Source organism: Muntiacus reevesi, chromosome 3 (genome assembly GCF_963930625.1).
Source record: "Muntiacus reevesi chromosome 3, mMunRee1.1, whole genome shotgun sequence".
Taxonomy (NCBI): Eukaryota; Metazoa; Chordata; class Mammalia; order Artiodactyla; family Cervidae; genus Muntiacus; species Muntiacus reevesi.
The window spans coordinates 124939849-124952941 of NC_089251.1; the positions used below are offsets into that span (position 1 = coordinate 124939849).

The window sequence follows — 13093 nt, forward strand, 5'->3', positions numbered from 1 at the left end:
GTCTAGGTTTGTCATAGCTTTTCTTCCAAGGAGCAAGCACATGGGGGATATGCAGCTTATATCTCCAGATCACCTGGGCTGGATCACACCGTACTAGGCAGATCGGAGGATTTTCACCAGTTTTGACTTCCAGAAACCACTCAGGTAAAGGTTCTTAACCTTTTCAGGGTCACAGATCTCTTTAGGTATTTGGTAAAACCAACAACTCAACCAAAAGAACATACAAATGCACTCAAAAACACTACTTAAAATTTAGGGTTTGGAGAATCCTAACGCCCCAGGGGGAAACTCCAGGCTTAAGAAAAACCAAGGGGAGAAGAAAGATCAGGAAGTCCACGCCAGAGTCTTAGGAGAGAGTTCTTAAAATCGGGTCTGCTTAAAGTGACCTATGTTCTTGGATTTTATACACACGATAAAAACAAAAAACAAAAACAAAACTCGGCGGCAAGAGATCGCTTCTGGTTCCGGCTCGACCAAATGCTCCCACCCTTACGTGGTTCGGGAGAAGACAACCAGTGACACTTCCCGCCGCAAGTGTCTGGGGAAATCTCTTAGCTAGGTCTGATCAACGTTTGAGGAATGAATGAAATCACATTCACGGCGCGGGTGAATCAAGGAAGTAGTTCCTTCCGCGCTCCCCGCGCAGGGCTCCTCAGTGCGGAACCCGCGTAGCTCTTGGTGCTCCGCGCACCGCACATCAGGCCGGATGCCGAGGTCTGCGCGCAGGTGTATTCGCACCTAGGGCCGCCCGCGCGGCGCGGGGCGGGGCGGAGCCATCTGCGGTGGGCGGGGCCACCTGGGACGGGGCGGGGCCATCTGAGGCGGGGAGGGGCCATCTGAGGCGGGGCGGGGCGGGAGGAGGGAGGAGAAAGAAGGGAGTCGGGAAGCCGGGAGGAGAGGGGAGGGAGGAGAAAGGAGGGTGAGAAGGGATGAGGAAATGGGAAGAGCGGGAGGAGGGAGAGGAGGAGGGGAAGGTGGGAGGTGAGGCGGGGAGGAAGTGCGGTAGCGAGGGAGCGGGAGGAGCGGGAGGGGAGGGAGGGCCGCGGCGCGGGGCGGAGTCTGCAAACTTTCGCTTCGAGGGCATTGTGGGAAGCAGCCATGGTCTGATGCGGGCGCCTCACCTGTCAGCCGCGCCGGCTCCAGCGCTCGCGTCTCGCCCTCGCGTCCCCCGCGCTCGTTCCTCGCCGGCCGGGGACGGCGGCGGCCCGGCCACCATGGTGAGTGCGGGAGAGCGGGGCGGCGGCGCGGACCCCGGCGGGTGTGTGCGGGCGCCCTCCCCGAGCACCTGCCGCGCCGGGCCGGGCGCGCGGCCGGTAGGGGAGCAGCCCCGTAGCGCCCCGCGGTCCCCCACCCTGCCATCCCGACCCCGGCCCGGGACACCGGGGACGCCAGCTCGGGTCCCTCGCGGTCACCGAGCGCCGCTGCTTCATTCATTCGACCGTTTTTGCTGAGCGCTCAGTCTGTGCCAGGCGCGGTGCCGGGCGGCGGAGACGTCGTGGGGACCCGGTGGAGCCCTAGCTGTTGGAGGCTTATCTTCTAGGAGGAGGGTGAGGAAGGAGGGAGATGAGTAATAGACCAGTAAAATCGAGATAACTTCCGAGAGTAAGTGCTCCGAAGTCTCAAGTACAACCGGATGCAAGGATGGAGAGGCAGGTATAAAAGAGGGGCAGGAAGCGAAGGCCTCCCTGAGGAGGTGACATCTGAGATGTTGGAAGTCCTAGGGGGGCATTGCAGGTGTTGGGAGCAGAGAGAGCAAAGGCCAGAGAGGAGGAACCCTTGCTTCTAGTGGACAGGTAGGCAGGTGCCAGATAAGACATCCTCATAAGCCCAGTTAAGGAGTTTGGATTCTATTCCAGTCGAGTGGAGGGGGACCAGTCTGCAGTGATCCAGGTGAGAGATCCTGGTTGCCGTTGATGGAAGCGATAGCTTCAAGCGCCTCTCGTTCTTGCCTTCTGTTCAGGGTAGTTTTTTGTTTTTGTTTTTCTTTTTTCTTTTGAGCGTGCAGTGCTCTGAACAGCACTGAGTTCCACTTCCCCAGGTGAGCTCACTTCCCAAATCAAAGGAGGAACAAAAGTGGCCTGCACTCTGGACTTGAGTACCCGCTGCAGGCAGAGCAAGAAGGCGCCAAGGGTTACAAAAGTTGATGGACAAGGAGGGCAGCGGAGTGCTGAGCTCCTGGTCCAGAAGATCACAGATGGTGGTTCCTAGGTTTCACTGCATAGACTGGAGGCGCCATTGTTGTTTGTTGAGGGTTCCTTGTAAATACAGCATGGTGCAAAAAGGAACCTGTAAATAATGGAGCAACTCTCCTGGCTTGCTCAGGTTTCCCAAGGAACACAGTGACATATGTGCAGCACACTGCATCATTTGCCTCACGAAGAATGGAGTGAGGCCCGGGAGTCTGTGAGCTGCAAAAACCTTCCATCCAGAAAGCTGGTACAAGTTCTGGACAACACTTGCAGTGGAGTTGTATTTTTTCTTGCTGGTGTCAATGATGAGTTGATAAAAAATGTGCAGTTTCCCTATTTTTTCATCAGACCTTGCCCAATGGGAGATATTGATGTTTTTGAGTGCTTGTGATAACCAAGCAGGATTCTCAGCTCTTTACCTTCATGATCTCAGTTGGTTCTTGCAACAAGCAATCAAATGAAAGTGTTATGCTCTTTGCATTTTACTTGCTCTGGCCTGTCCCAGCAACATGTCCTTGGATCATACCTTGACCTCTCTGTTCCAGTTTGCTCATTTATAAAGTGGAGATAGTAATTGATCCTAACTAATAAGGCAGCGGTTCTCAAAGTTTGGTCTGGGTACACTTAGGAGTCCCCAAGGTTTTTTAGAAGTCCAGAAGGCCAAAACTCTTTTCATAATAGCACAAAGGTATTATTTGCCCTTTACATGTTCATTCCTACATGAGTGAACATGGTGTTTTCTCAAGGTTAACCTGACCTGGGAGAGTGCAGATGAGTGAATGCAAAAGCAGTAGGCCAGTCCAGCTGTCTTCTATTGAGCCAGACTTTAAGGAAATTTGCCAAAATGTAAAACAATGCCATTCTTCTCATTTATTTTTCCTTTGGAAAATATTGTTACTGTTCATTAAAGAGTTTCTGTTAATGTGTAACAGGTTGACTATAGTTTTTAAGTGAATGAATAAGTATCTAAATTTTTTCTGTACTTAAATTCACAATACAGTAAACATCAATACAACTTACATAAACAGAAAGTCTTTGAGGCTGAAGTTTTAAAAATATATAAACATGTTTTGCTTTCTTGTTTTATTTAATTAATACCTTATTTTTATTATTTGGGGCTGAGTTTTTAAGAGTGAACAGAGTCCCAGACAGGTTCTGTGCATGAGTGCAAGTGAAAGCTGGTAGACCAGCTTTGCCCATTGTAAGTGCTCAGTGACTGTCACTTCCTATCTTTTGTTGCTGTCACTTGGCAGAGAAGCGTAAGTGGCCCTCCCCATTGCCCAGCATCTCTAGGCTTTTTCGTGAGGGTTGCTTTGTGACTCCCTGTTTTAGTTCTGCTTCGTTCCTGACTCTTGCTGCTAGGAAACTGGAAGATGACCACAGCATCCTGCTGGTACCTACACACATAAAATGGTCCTTGGTTCCACTGGGCCAGTGATCTACATTTCAAGGGCAGAAATCTCATACACTTTGCATCTAGGGGCAGTGCTTGTAGCTGGATAGTTCTGTTTGCATCAGCTTTGTACTTTTGCACCCTGCTTTTGTTTTAGAAATCTCTACCTTGGGAAATAAAGCTAGGGTTATTGTGTTTTCAGAGATCCCCACTGGCTGTGAGCCCAGTGCACTTAAACACTTAACTGGGGAGAATTTACTATTGCATGGTTGCCAGTGTTGATGGAAGAAGGAGGATTTTAAAACTTTGCTCCTTTATGTGTTTGTTTTCCCTTGGACAGAGGAGCCTGGTGGGCTACAGTCCATGGGGTCACAAAGAGTTGGACATAACGTAGACCACCACCATCACCAAGCAGATATCAGTGAGGATTTACAGGGTGAAGTTTGAAAGGCTTTGGGGACACCCTTAATAAAAATGCATGTGGACTTTGTTTTATGTAGTCATCATGCTTCTGAAAAGTTGAGGTGACTTTTAACATCACTTTGTGAACAAAACTGGGAAATTACCCATTGAAAGAATCTGAAATGGTGACCCTTTTTGAAACATCAGTAAGCACCTTCTTGTGTTGCAAGTCCAATTCTCATAATATATGTTATTTATCTAAAGTAAAATAGACTTATGTTACAAAAAAGTCAAGGAGTTTTTGATGTGATTTTGCATTTGACTTGAGAGAGAGACCTTCCCAAACTGAACTGTAAAGGTATTCCTTTATCAGAATTCATGTTTGCATCAGTGTAAGCCCTTTCTATTCTTAAATAAGGTAATTCCAAGCTTCCTTGTGCATCATAATCTTGTTGTATTACAGAGAAATGGGAACAGTGAGAAGGAGTTGCCAAGAGTAAGGGTGGAGATATCTAACTCTGAACCTGGAGACCCTGCTGTGAGTCCCCCTCCCCACCAGATGTGTCATTTTTATTGTCTCAGGTTTAAATATATTGTAATTAGCATGATTGCAGCCATGAAATTAAAAGACCCTTACTCCTTGGAAGGAAAGTTATGACCAACCTAGACACCATATTAAAAAGCAGAGACATTACTTTGCCAACAAAGGTCCATCTAGTCAAGTCTATGGTTTTTCCAATAGTCATGTATGGATGTGAGAGTTGGTCTATAAAGAAAGCTGAGTGCTGAAAAATTGATGCTTTTGAACTGTGGTGTTGGAGAAGACTCTTGAGAGTCCCTTGGACTGCAAGGAGATCCAACCAGTGCATCCTAAAGGAGATCAGTCCTGGGTGTTCTTTGGAAGGACTGATATTGAAGTTGAAACTCCAATACTTTGGCCATATGATGCGAAGAGCTGACTCATCTGAAAAGACCCTGATGCTGGGAAAGATTGAGGGCAGGAAGAGAAGGGGATGACAGAGGATGAGATGGTTGGATGGCATCACCAACTCAATGGACATGGGTTTGGGTGGACTCTGGGAGTTGATGATGGACAGGGAGCCCTGGCATGCTGCAGTTCATGGGGTTGCAAAGAGTCGGACACGACTGAGTGTCTGAACTGAACTGAATTAGAATGTATTGTTCTTTTGGTTGGTGGTACATATATACAAAAGAATATTACTCAGCCACTAAAGGGAATGAAATTATGTCATTTGTAGAGATGTGAATGGACCTGGAGTCTGTCATACAGAGTGAAGTTAAGTCAGAAGGTGAAAAACAAATATCATATATTAACACATATATGTGGAATCCAGAAAAATGGTACAGATGAACCTATTTGCAGGGCAGGAATAGATAGATACACAGATAGATGTAGAAAATGAATATGTGAACACAGAAGGTGGGAGGGTGAGATGAATTGAGAGAATGAGATTGACAGATATGCACAACCATGTGTAAAACAGATAGCTGGTGGGAATCTGCTGTGTAGCTCAGGATGCTCAACAAGGTGCTGAGCAATAATCTAGAGGGTGGGATGGGGGTGGGGAAGTGAGATGGAGGGGATATATGTATGCATAAAGCTGATTCACTTCGTCATACAGCAGAAACTAACGCAACATTGGAAAGTGAAAGTGAAAGTTGCTCAGTTGTGTCTGACTTTTTGCAACCCCATGGCATATACATTCCATGGAATTCTCCAGGCCAAGATACTGGAGTGGATAGCCTTTCCCTTCTCCAGGGGATCTTCCCAACTCAGGGATCGAGCCATGGTCTCTCGCATTGCAGGCAGATTTTTTACCAGCTGAGCCACAAGGGAAGCGCAAGAATACTGGAGTGGGTAGCCTATCCCTTCTCCAGGGAATCTTCCCAACCCAAAAATTGAACTGGGGTCTCCTGCATTGCAGGCAGATTCTTTACCAACTGACTGATGAGGGATGCCATGGTTTTACAACACTGTAAAGCAACTATCAGTTCAGTTCAGTTGCTCAGTTGTATCCTACTCTTTGTGACCATGTGGACTGCAGCACACCAGGCTTCCCTGTCCATCACCAACTCCCAGAGCTTTCTCAAACTCATGTACATCGAGTTGGTGATACCATCCAACCATCTCATCCTCTGTCATCCCCTTCTCCTCCTACCTTCAATCCTTCCCAGCATCAGGGTCTTTTCCAATGAGTCAGTTCTTCGCAGCAGGTGGCCAGAGTATTGGAGTTTCAGCTTCAGCATCAGTCCTTCCAATGACTATTCAGGACTGAGTTCCTTTAGGATGGACTGGTTGGATCTCCTTGCAGGCCAAGGGACTCTCAAGAGTCTTCTCCAACACCACAGTTCAAAAGCATCAGTTCTTCAGTGCTAAACTTTCTTTGTAGTCCAACTCTCACATCCATACATGACTACTGGAAAAACCATACCTTTGACTAAATGGACCTTTGTCACCAAAGTAATGTCTCTGCATTTTAATATACTCTCTAGGTAGCTTTTCTTCCAAGGAGCAAACGTCTTGTAATTTCATGGCTGCTGTCACCATCTGCAGTGATTTGGGCGCCCAAGAAAATAAAGTCTCTCACTGTTTCCAGTTTCCCCATCTGTTTGCCATGAAGTGATGGGACCAGATGCCATGATCTTTGTTTTTTGAATGTTGAGTTATAAACCAACTTTGTCACTCTCCTCTTTCACTTGCATCAAGAGGCTCTTTAGTTTTTTTTTTTCACTTTCTGCCATAAGGGTTGTGTCATCTGCATATCTGAGGTTATTAATATTTCTCCCAGCAATCTTGATTCCAGCTTGTGCTTCCTCCAGCCTGGCATTTCTCAAGATGTACTCTGCATATAAGTTAAATAAGCAGGGTGACAATATACAACCTTGATGTACTCCTTTCCCAATTTGTAACCTGTCTGTTGTTCCATGTTCGGTTCTAACTATTGCTTCTTGACCTGCATACAGATTTCTCAGGAGGCAGGTCAGGTGGTCTGGTATTCCCATCTCTTGAAGAATTTTCCAGTTTGTTGCGATACACAAAGTTAAAGGTTTTGGTGTAGTCAATAAAGAAGTAGATGTTTTTCTGATATTCTCTTGCTTTTTGTATGATCAAATGGATGTTGGCAATTTTATCTCTGGTTCCTCTGCCTTTTCTAAATCCAGCTTGAACACATGGAAGTTCAAGGTTCACATACTTTTGAAGCCTGGCTTGGAGAATTTTGAACTTTACTTTGCCAGCATGTCAGATGACTGCAATTGTACAGTAGTTTGAGCATTCTTTGGCATTGCCTTTCTTTGGGATTGGAGTGAAAACTGACCTTTTCCAGTCCTGTGGCCACTGCTGAGTTTTCCAAATTTGCTGGCATATTGAGTGCAGCACTTTCACAGCATCATCTTTCAGGATTTGAAATAGCTCAATTGGAATTCCATCACCTCCAATAGCTTTGTTTGTAGTGATGCTTCCTAAAGGCCCACTTGACTTCTCATTCTAGGATGGCTGGCTGTAGGTGAGTGATCACACCATCGTGGTTATCTGGGTCATGAAGATCTTTTTTTGTGTAGTTCTTCTGTGTATTCTTGTCACCTCTTCTTAATATCTTCAGTTCAGTTGCTCAGTCATGTCTAACTCTTTGAGACTCTATGAATCACAGCACGCCAGGCCTCCCTGTCCCTCATCAACTCCCAGAGTCCACCCAAACCCATGACCATTGTGTTGGTAATGCCATCCAACCATCTCATCCTCTGTCATCCCCTTCTCCTGCTCCCAGTCTTTCTCAGCATCAGGGTCTTTTCAAATGAATCAGCTCTCCACATAGGTGGCCAAAGTATTGGAGTTTCAGCTTCAACATCAGTCCCCTCCAATGAACACCCAGGATTGATCTCCTTTAGGATGGGCTGGTTGGATCTCCTTGCAGTCCAAGGGACTCTCAAGATTCTTCTCCAACAGCACAGTTCAAAAGCATCAATTCTTCGGTGCTCAGCTTTCTTTATAGTCCATCTCTCACATCCATACATGACTACTGGAAAAACCATAGCCTTGACTAGATGGGCCTTTGTTGGCAAAGTAATGTCTCTGCTTTTTAATATCCTGTCTAGGTTGGTCATAACTTTCCTTCCAAGGAGCAAGCATCTTTTAATTTCATGGCTGAAATCACCATCCACAGTGATTTTGGAGTCCAGAAAAATAAAGTCTCTCACTGTTTCCATTGTTTTCCCATCTATTTGCCATAAAGTGATGGGACCAGGTGCCATGATCCTAGGTTTCTGAATGTTGAGCTTTAAGCCAACTTTTTCTCTCTCCTCTTTCACTTTCATTAAGAGGCTCTTTAGTTCTTCACTTTCTGCCATAAGAGTGATATCATCTGAATATCTGAGGTTATTGATATTTCTTCTGGCAGTCTTGATTCCAGCTTGTGCTTCCTCCAGCCCAGTGTTTCTCATGATGTACTCTGCATATAAGTTTAATAATCAGGGTGACAGTATACAGTGTTGACATACTCCTTTTCCTATTTGGAACCAGTCTGTTGTTCCATATCCAGTTCTAACTGTTGCTTCCTGACCTGCATACAGGTTTTTCAAGAGGCAGGTCAGGTGGTCTGGTGTTCCCATCCTTTGAAGAATTTTCCACAGTTTATTATGATCCACAGAGTCAAAGGCTTTGGCATAGTCAATAAAGCAGAAATGGATGTTTTTCTGGAACTCTCTTGCCTTTTCAATGATCCAGCAGATGTTGGCAATTTGATCTCTGGTTCCTCTGCCTTTTCTAAAACCTGCTTCTGCTAGTTCCATATTAAAAAAAAAAAGAAAAAAAAAAGCTTTTTATGTCTAAAGAAAATTCTAGTTTGAGGGTGAGGATGCCTAACAGTAGTGACCACGCGCCTCTGAGGTGTGATCTGACTGCTGGCCAGTACTTACTGTGGGTAGAGGTCTTGGGAATAGACTCTCTGTGATGTTCTGTTCTCCCAAGAGGGTTCATCTACAATAGGCCCTTCTCATGTGTCTCCCAGCAACACCAATGAGACTTGTATTTACCCCTCACTGGGATTGTTACTTCTGAATTCCCATGACTGGTTTTGTGACAAATACTGTCAACAGCTTACAATTTTTGTGTGGTATTTTATTAATGACAGCGGGAAGGAAGTGGTCAGCTGATTGTGTATTTGCCACAAATACACAACTGTTTTTAACATCTGTCCTTTCAGGTTCCATGAATTATTTTATTACAGATGAAGATAAAATAACCCCTAACACAAGTAAAGAAACCTCCTGTGGAAACTTCCCTGGCAGTCCAGTGATTATGAGCCTGTGTTCCCAATGCTGGGGAAACAGGTTCAATATCTGGTTGGGTAACTAAGATTCTACATGGAAATAAAAAAAAGAAACCTCCTGAGTCTTCAAAGATTAGCACTCCTTGACATCTCTATAAATCATTCCTTCAATTTTATTTTCTCGTTACTACACAGAGATTCTCCCAGTGAGCTGAGGCTTCACTGGGGTTCCTTCTTTCCTAGAGTCTCCCTTTCTGGTGTATCTAGTTTTACTCTGATGGAATTCTTCCCCAGGAGAAATTCCCTTTCCATGGTGTGAAGCCCCCAAATTCTGTGATTTTAAAGAATGCAGGCAGAGATCAGAGGCAGATGCCCCTAAAATCCTCTCTGAAGTGTACTGAGTTGTCTTGCAAGCATTCTGAGTAGCTAGAGAAAATGAACTTCTTGCTAACATGGGATAACTTAAGAATTTTAACAGTGGAAAGTGGGTACTGAAAATTGTTTCGATTAGAAACGAAATGCTGCTGACCATTATGAGGAAGCTGGCCTTCAAAAAATCTCCCACGAAGTCCAAAGTCTGAAAACTTCCCAACAGGAAGAACTGGGTTCTGAAATAGCTCTCTCTAAATGGTTTCTAGAAACTGCCTGGGGAAAAAGAATATGACCATTCGTTATTCCCTCAGTGTGATGGAGCATAGACCTATATTATGTTCAGTCAAGAACACAGGCGTGTGGGATTCTGTGTTTGTTATCCTTATCCTTGCTGTATCTTCTCTAGCAAGGCTTCTGGGATGATAAGAAATGATGGGTGTGTGGCAAGGTTCAGTGGCCAGTGAAATGCTCCAGGAGGCTTCCTTCTATGCCGGGCCTATTAAGGAGGAGGAACTAAGGTCACATGTGGTCTGCAAACTGGTGCATCTGCCCTTTCTGTATAACCACCCTTGTCAAGGGGGGACTTCTAGAGATAAAAACAACCCATCCAACTCATTGTAGATTAAAAGAATTTTTTTTCTTTTTTGCATTAAAACATCAATGTATTTGGGTCCAAGATACAAAATTCACCTAAACTTTAAAAATAAAACCCTAAGAAATAGCTTGTTTCTGACTAGTTTGTTGTTATTCAGTCACTAAGCCATGTCTGACTCCTTACGACCTCATGGACTGCAGCTTGCTAGGCCACCCTGTCCTTCACTATCTCCCGGAGTTTGCTCAAACTCATGTCCCCTGAGTTGAAGGTGTTATCTAACCATTTCTTTCTCTGCTTCCTCCTTCTCCTCCTCCCTTCAATCTTTCCCAGAATCAGGATATTTTCCAATGATGAGTCAGCTCTTTGCATCAGGTGGCCAGAGTATTGAAGCTTCAGTTGCTTAAGGCTAACCCTCCAGGTCTCACACACCTACCTGCCTTTTCTGCTATTACAGTTATTTGGGAAGAGAAATTTGAGACAGTGTTCTCAGGCAGATGTCTGAAAAATATTTTCTGTAAAGGGCCAGATTGTAAATATTTCAGGCTTTCTGGCCCCAATAGTCTCTGTCCCTATTACCAACCCTTCTGTTGCAGAGTGAAAGCAGCCGTGGGCAGGAGGCAAATGGCTTAGACTGCGTTTTAATAAAGCTTTATTTACCAAAGCAGGTGGGAGAGCCAGAATTGGCCTGGAGCCTCTGGTTTAATCTGTAGGCTCATGTCCTACCTCAGGTTCCATTAATTCACTCATGTGTATAGTTTTTTCCCTTTTGGGGGCCGCTCTGCACGATGTGCAGATCTTCCCCAACCAGGGATTGAACTCGGGTACTCTGCCTTGGAAGCCCAGAGTCTTAACTACTGGACCACCAGGGAAGTTCATTCATGTGTGTATTTGACAAATATATTGAACACCTGTCCTATGACAAGCAATGATCCAGGCAGGACCAGCTGTAATTTGTGGTGCGTGTGTGCGTGCCAAGTCACTCAGTCTTGTCCGACTCTTTGTGGCCCTTTGGACTGTAGCCCACCAGATTCCTCTGTCCTTGGGGATTCTCCATGCTAGAATACTGGAGTGGGTTGCCATGCTCTCCGCCAAGGGATCTTCCTGACCCAGGGATCGAACCTGCATCTCATGTCTCCTGCATTGGCAGGCAGGTTCTTTACCTCTGGCCCCACTTGGGAAGCCCGTAATTTGTGGCACTCAGTGCAAAATGAAAATGTGGGAGCCGTTGTTCAGAATTTATTGGGAATTTCAAGATGATGTCTGCAGAGCGTTAAATCAAGGATGGCGCCTTTCTGAACCTATGGCCCCAGATCTGTGAACCTATGGCCCCCAGAACCTGTGTCCACAGAAACCAGCCCTGGATCTGGGCCACAGAAGTTGTATTGAATAACCCGGAAACTCTCCTGGAGGCCACTTTCTGGGTAGGGTGGTGGTGAGGGGGGTTCTGTAAGCTTTTTTAATTTGCATTTTGTATCAAGCACACAGAAGAGAGTTATACTCCCAAAGCAGTTGTTAGTCATCATCTCATTTTTACTTGGTGAACGTTGTATGTGCTTCCGAGGCAGGTGGCGCAGGGACCCTAGCAGTGTTGGTTTTGGTGGCTCGACACATCCCACCACCCTGTCCCTTCTCGTCCCGAGGTGGTGGGGCCATTCGTCCAGCGGCCTCCCACTGCGCTTGGTCACTGCCTGCACACGGTCTGGTGGATGGAAACTTCAGAGCCGTATCTGTGCCCCCGCATCTGCTGTAGATTCAGTCCTTAGGTTGGTGCTTCCGCTGCTGACGTCACTTTTGCATGCCCATGGAGCCCTGGGCACAGGGTGCCATGTCTTCTCTAGCCCCTCCCAGTTCTGCCTGATTTTCAGGTGTAGCGTCACTTGTCAGCTTAGATCCTATATGTTATTTCCCCATCTGTGTGAAGCCAGGACACACATATGCCTACATATAAGCAGAAAACTTCAGAAGAGTGTGCTAGGGACACTGATTGTTTTGGGGAAGAACTTTAAGCATCTGGTGTTTAAAAAGATTCACTTTTTATTGTGTTCTGTTAGATCCTTCAGTTTTTTATATTTGAATGTAATACCTTTTAAATTATATGAAAAATGACTTCAAAAATATTTCCATTTGTGTTACTTCTTCAGCAAAACTATTTTTCCCTGTGTTTTATAACTTCTTAAGCTTGGGTGTGTCTGGAATTGGGATGGAAGCAGAATAAGTTTCCTTAAAATACACACACATGGACACACATGCATATACACACACATACATGTACACACACATGCGTGCACACACACACTTTGTTCTTTTCTCTTTAAGCTGGGCTCTTGGCCAGGCTTCCAGGACCCCTCTTTTTATGTTGCTTTTGAAAGAGAATTGAGAATAGCTGAGGGGGAAAAATGTGATCCAACTTTCTCACTGAAATGACTCTGAAAACTTCTGGTCATAAGATAAAATAATATTTCCAGTCACTTCAGCAGACGGAAGCATTAAAGCACAGAGATGTTTATCTGATGGTCTCGGGTTGGCCTTGGTGGAACGTTCTAGCAAGATTGAGAAGTCCTGTCTCTGAAAGAGTCAGGAAGGGTTAGTCAAGGCTGGAACCAGATTCAGATGACATGGAATAGTTCAGCCCCCAGTTTTACTGTCTGCTGCCCACTCACAGCTTCCCTTGGCTTCCTTGAAAAATATCAGGGCAGCAACTTTTCCTTATGCAGGTGAAGCTACTAGAGGCCCGAAATAGATAAATGTTTACGTGTCAGAACCTCCCTGGGCTTGTATAAATGCTGAGCTACATGTCCCTGTGGGGGTGACCTGCATACAGCGTTTCAGGAAGGCGGTCTGCATTCAATTCTGA

At 45.6% G+C, this 13093-nt stretch overlaps 1 protein-coding gene across 1 annotated transcript in view; it reads left to right on the top strand.

The window, feature by feature from the left end:
* The first annotated feature begins 1052 nt into the window (after window positions 1–1052).
* AP1S3 (adaptor related protein complex 1 subunit sigma 3) overlaps window positions 1053–13093 on the top strand; it is a 70003-nt gene continuing 57962 nt past the window's right edge. Inside the window, exon 1 of the mRNA XM_065927631.1 lies at window positions 1053–1217. Within this exon, the coding sequence (XP_065783703.1) occupies window positions 1107–1217 (111 nt within the window). The 5' untranslated portion in view covers window positions 1053–1106. The remainder of the gene's footprint in view (window positions 1218–13093) is intronic.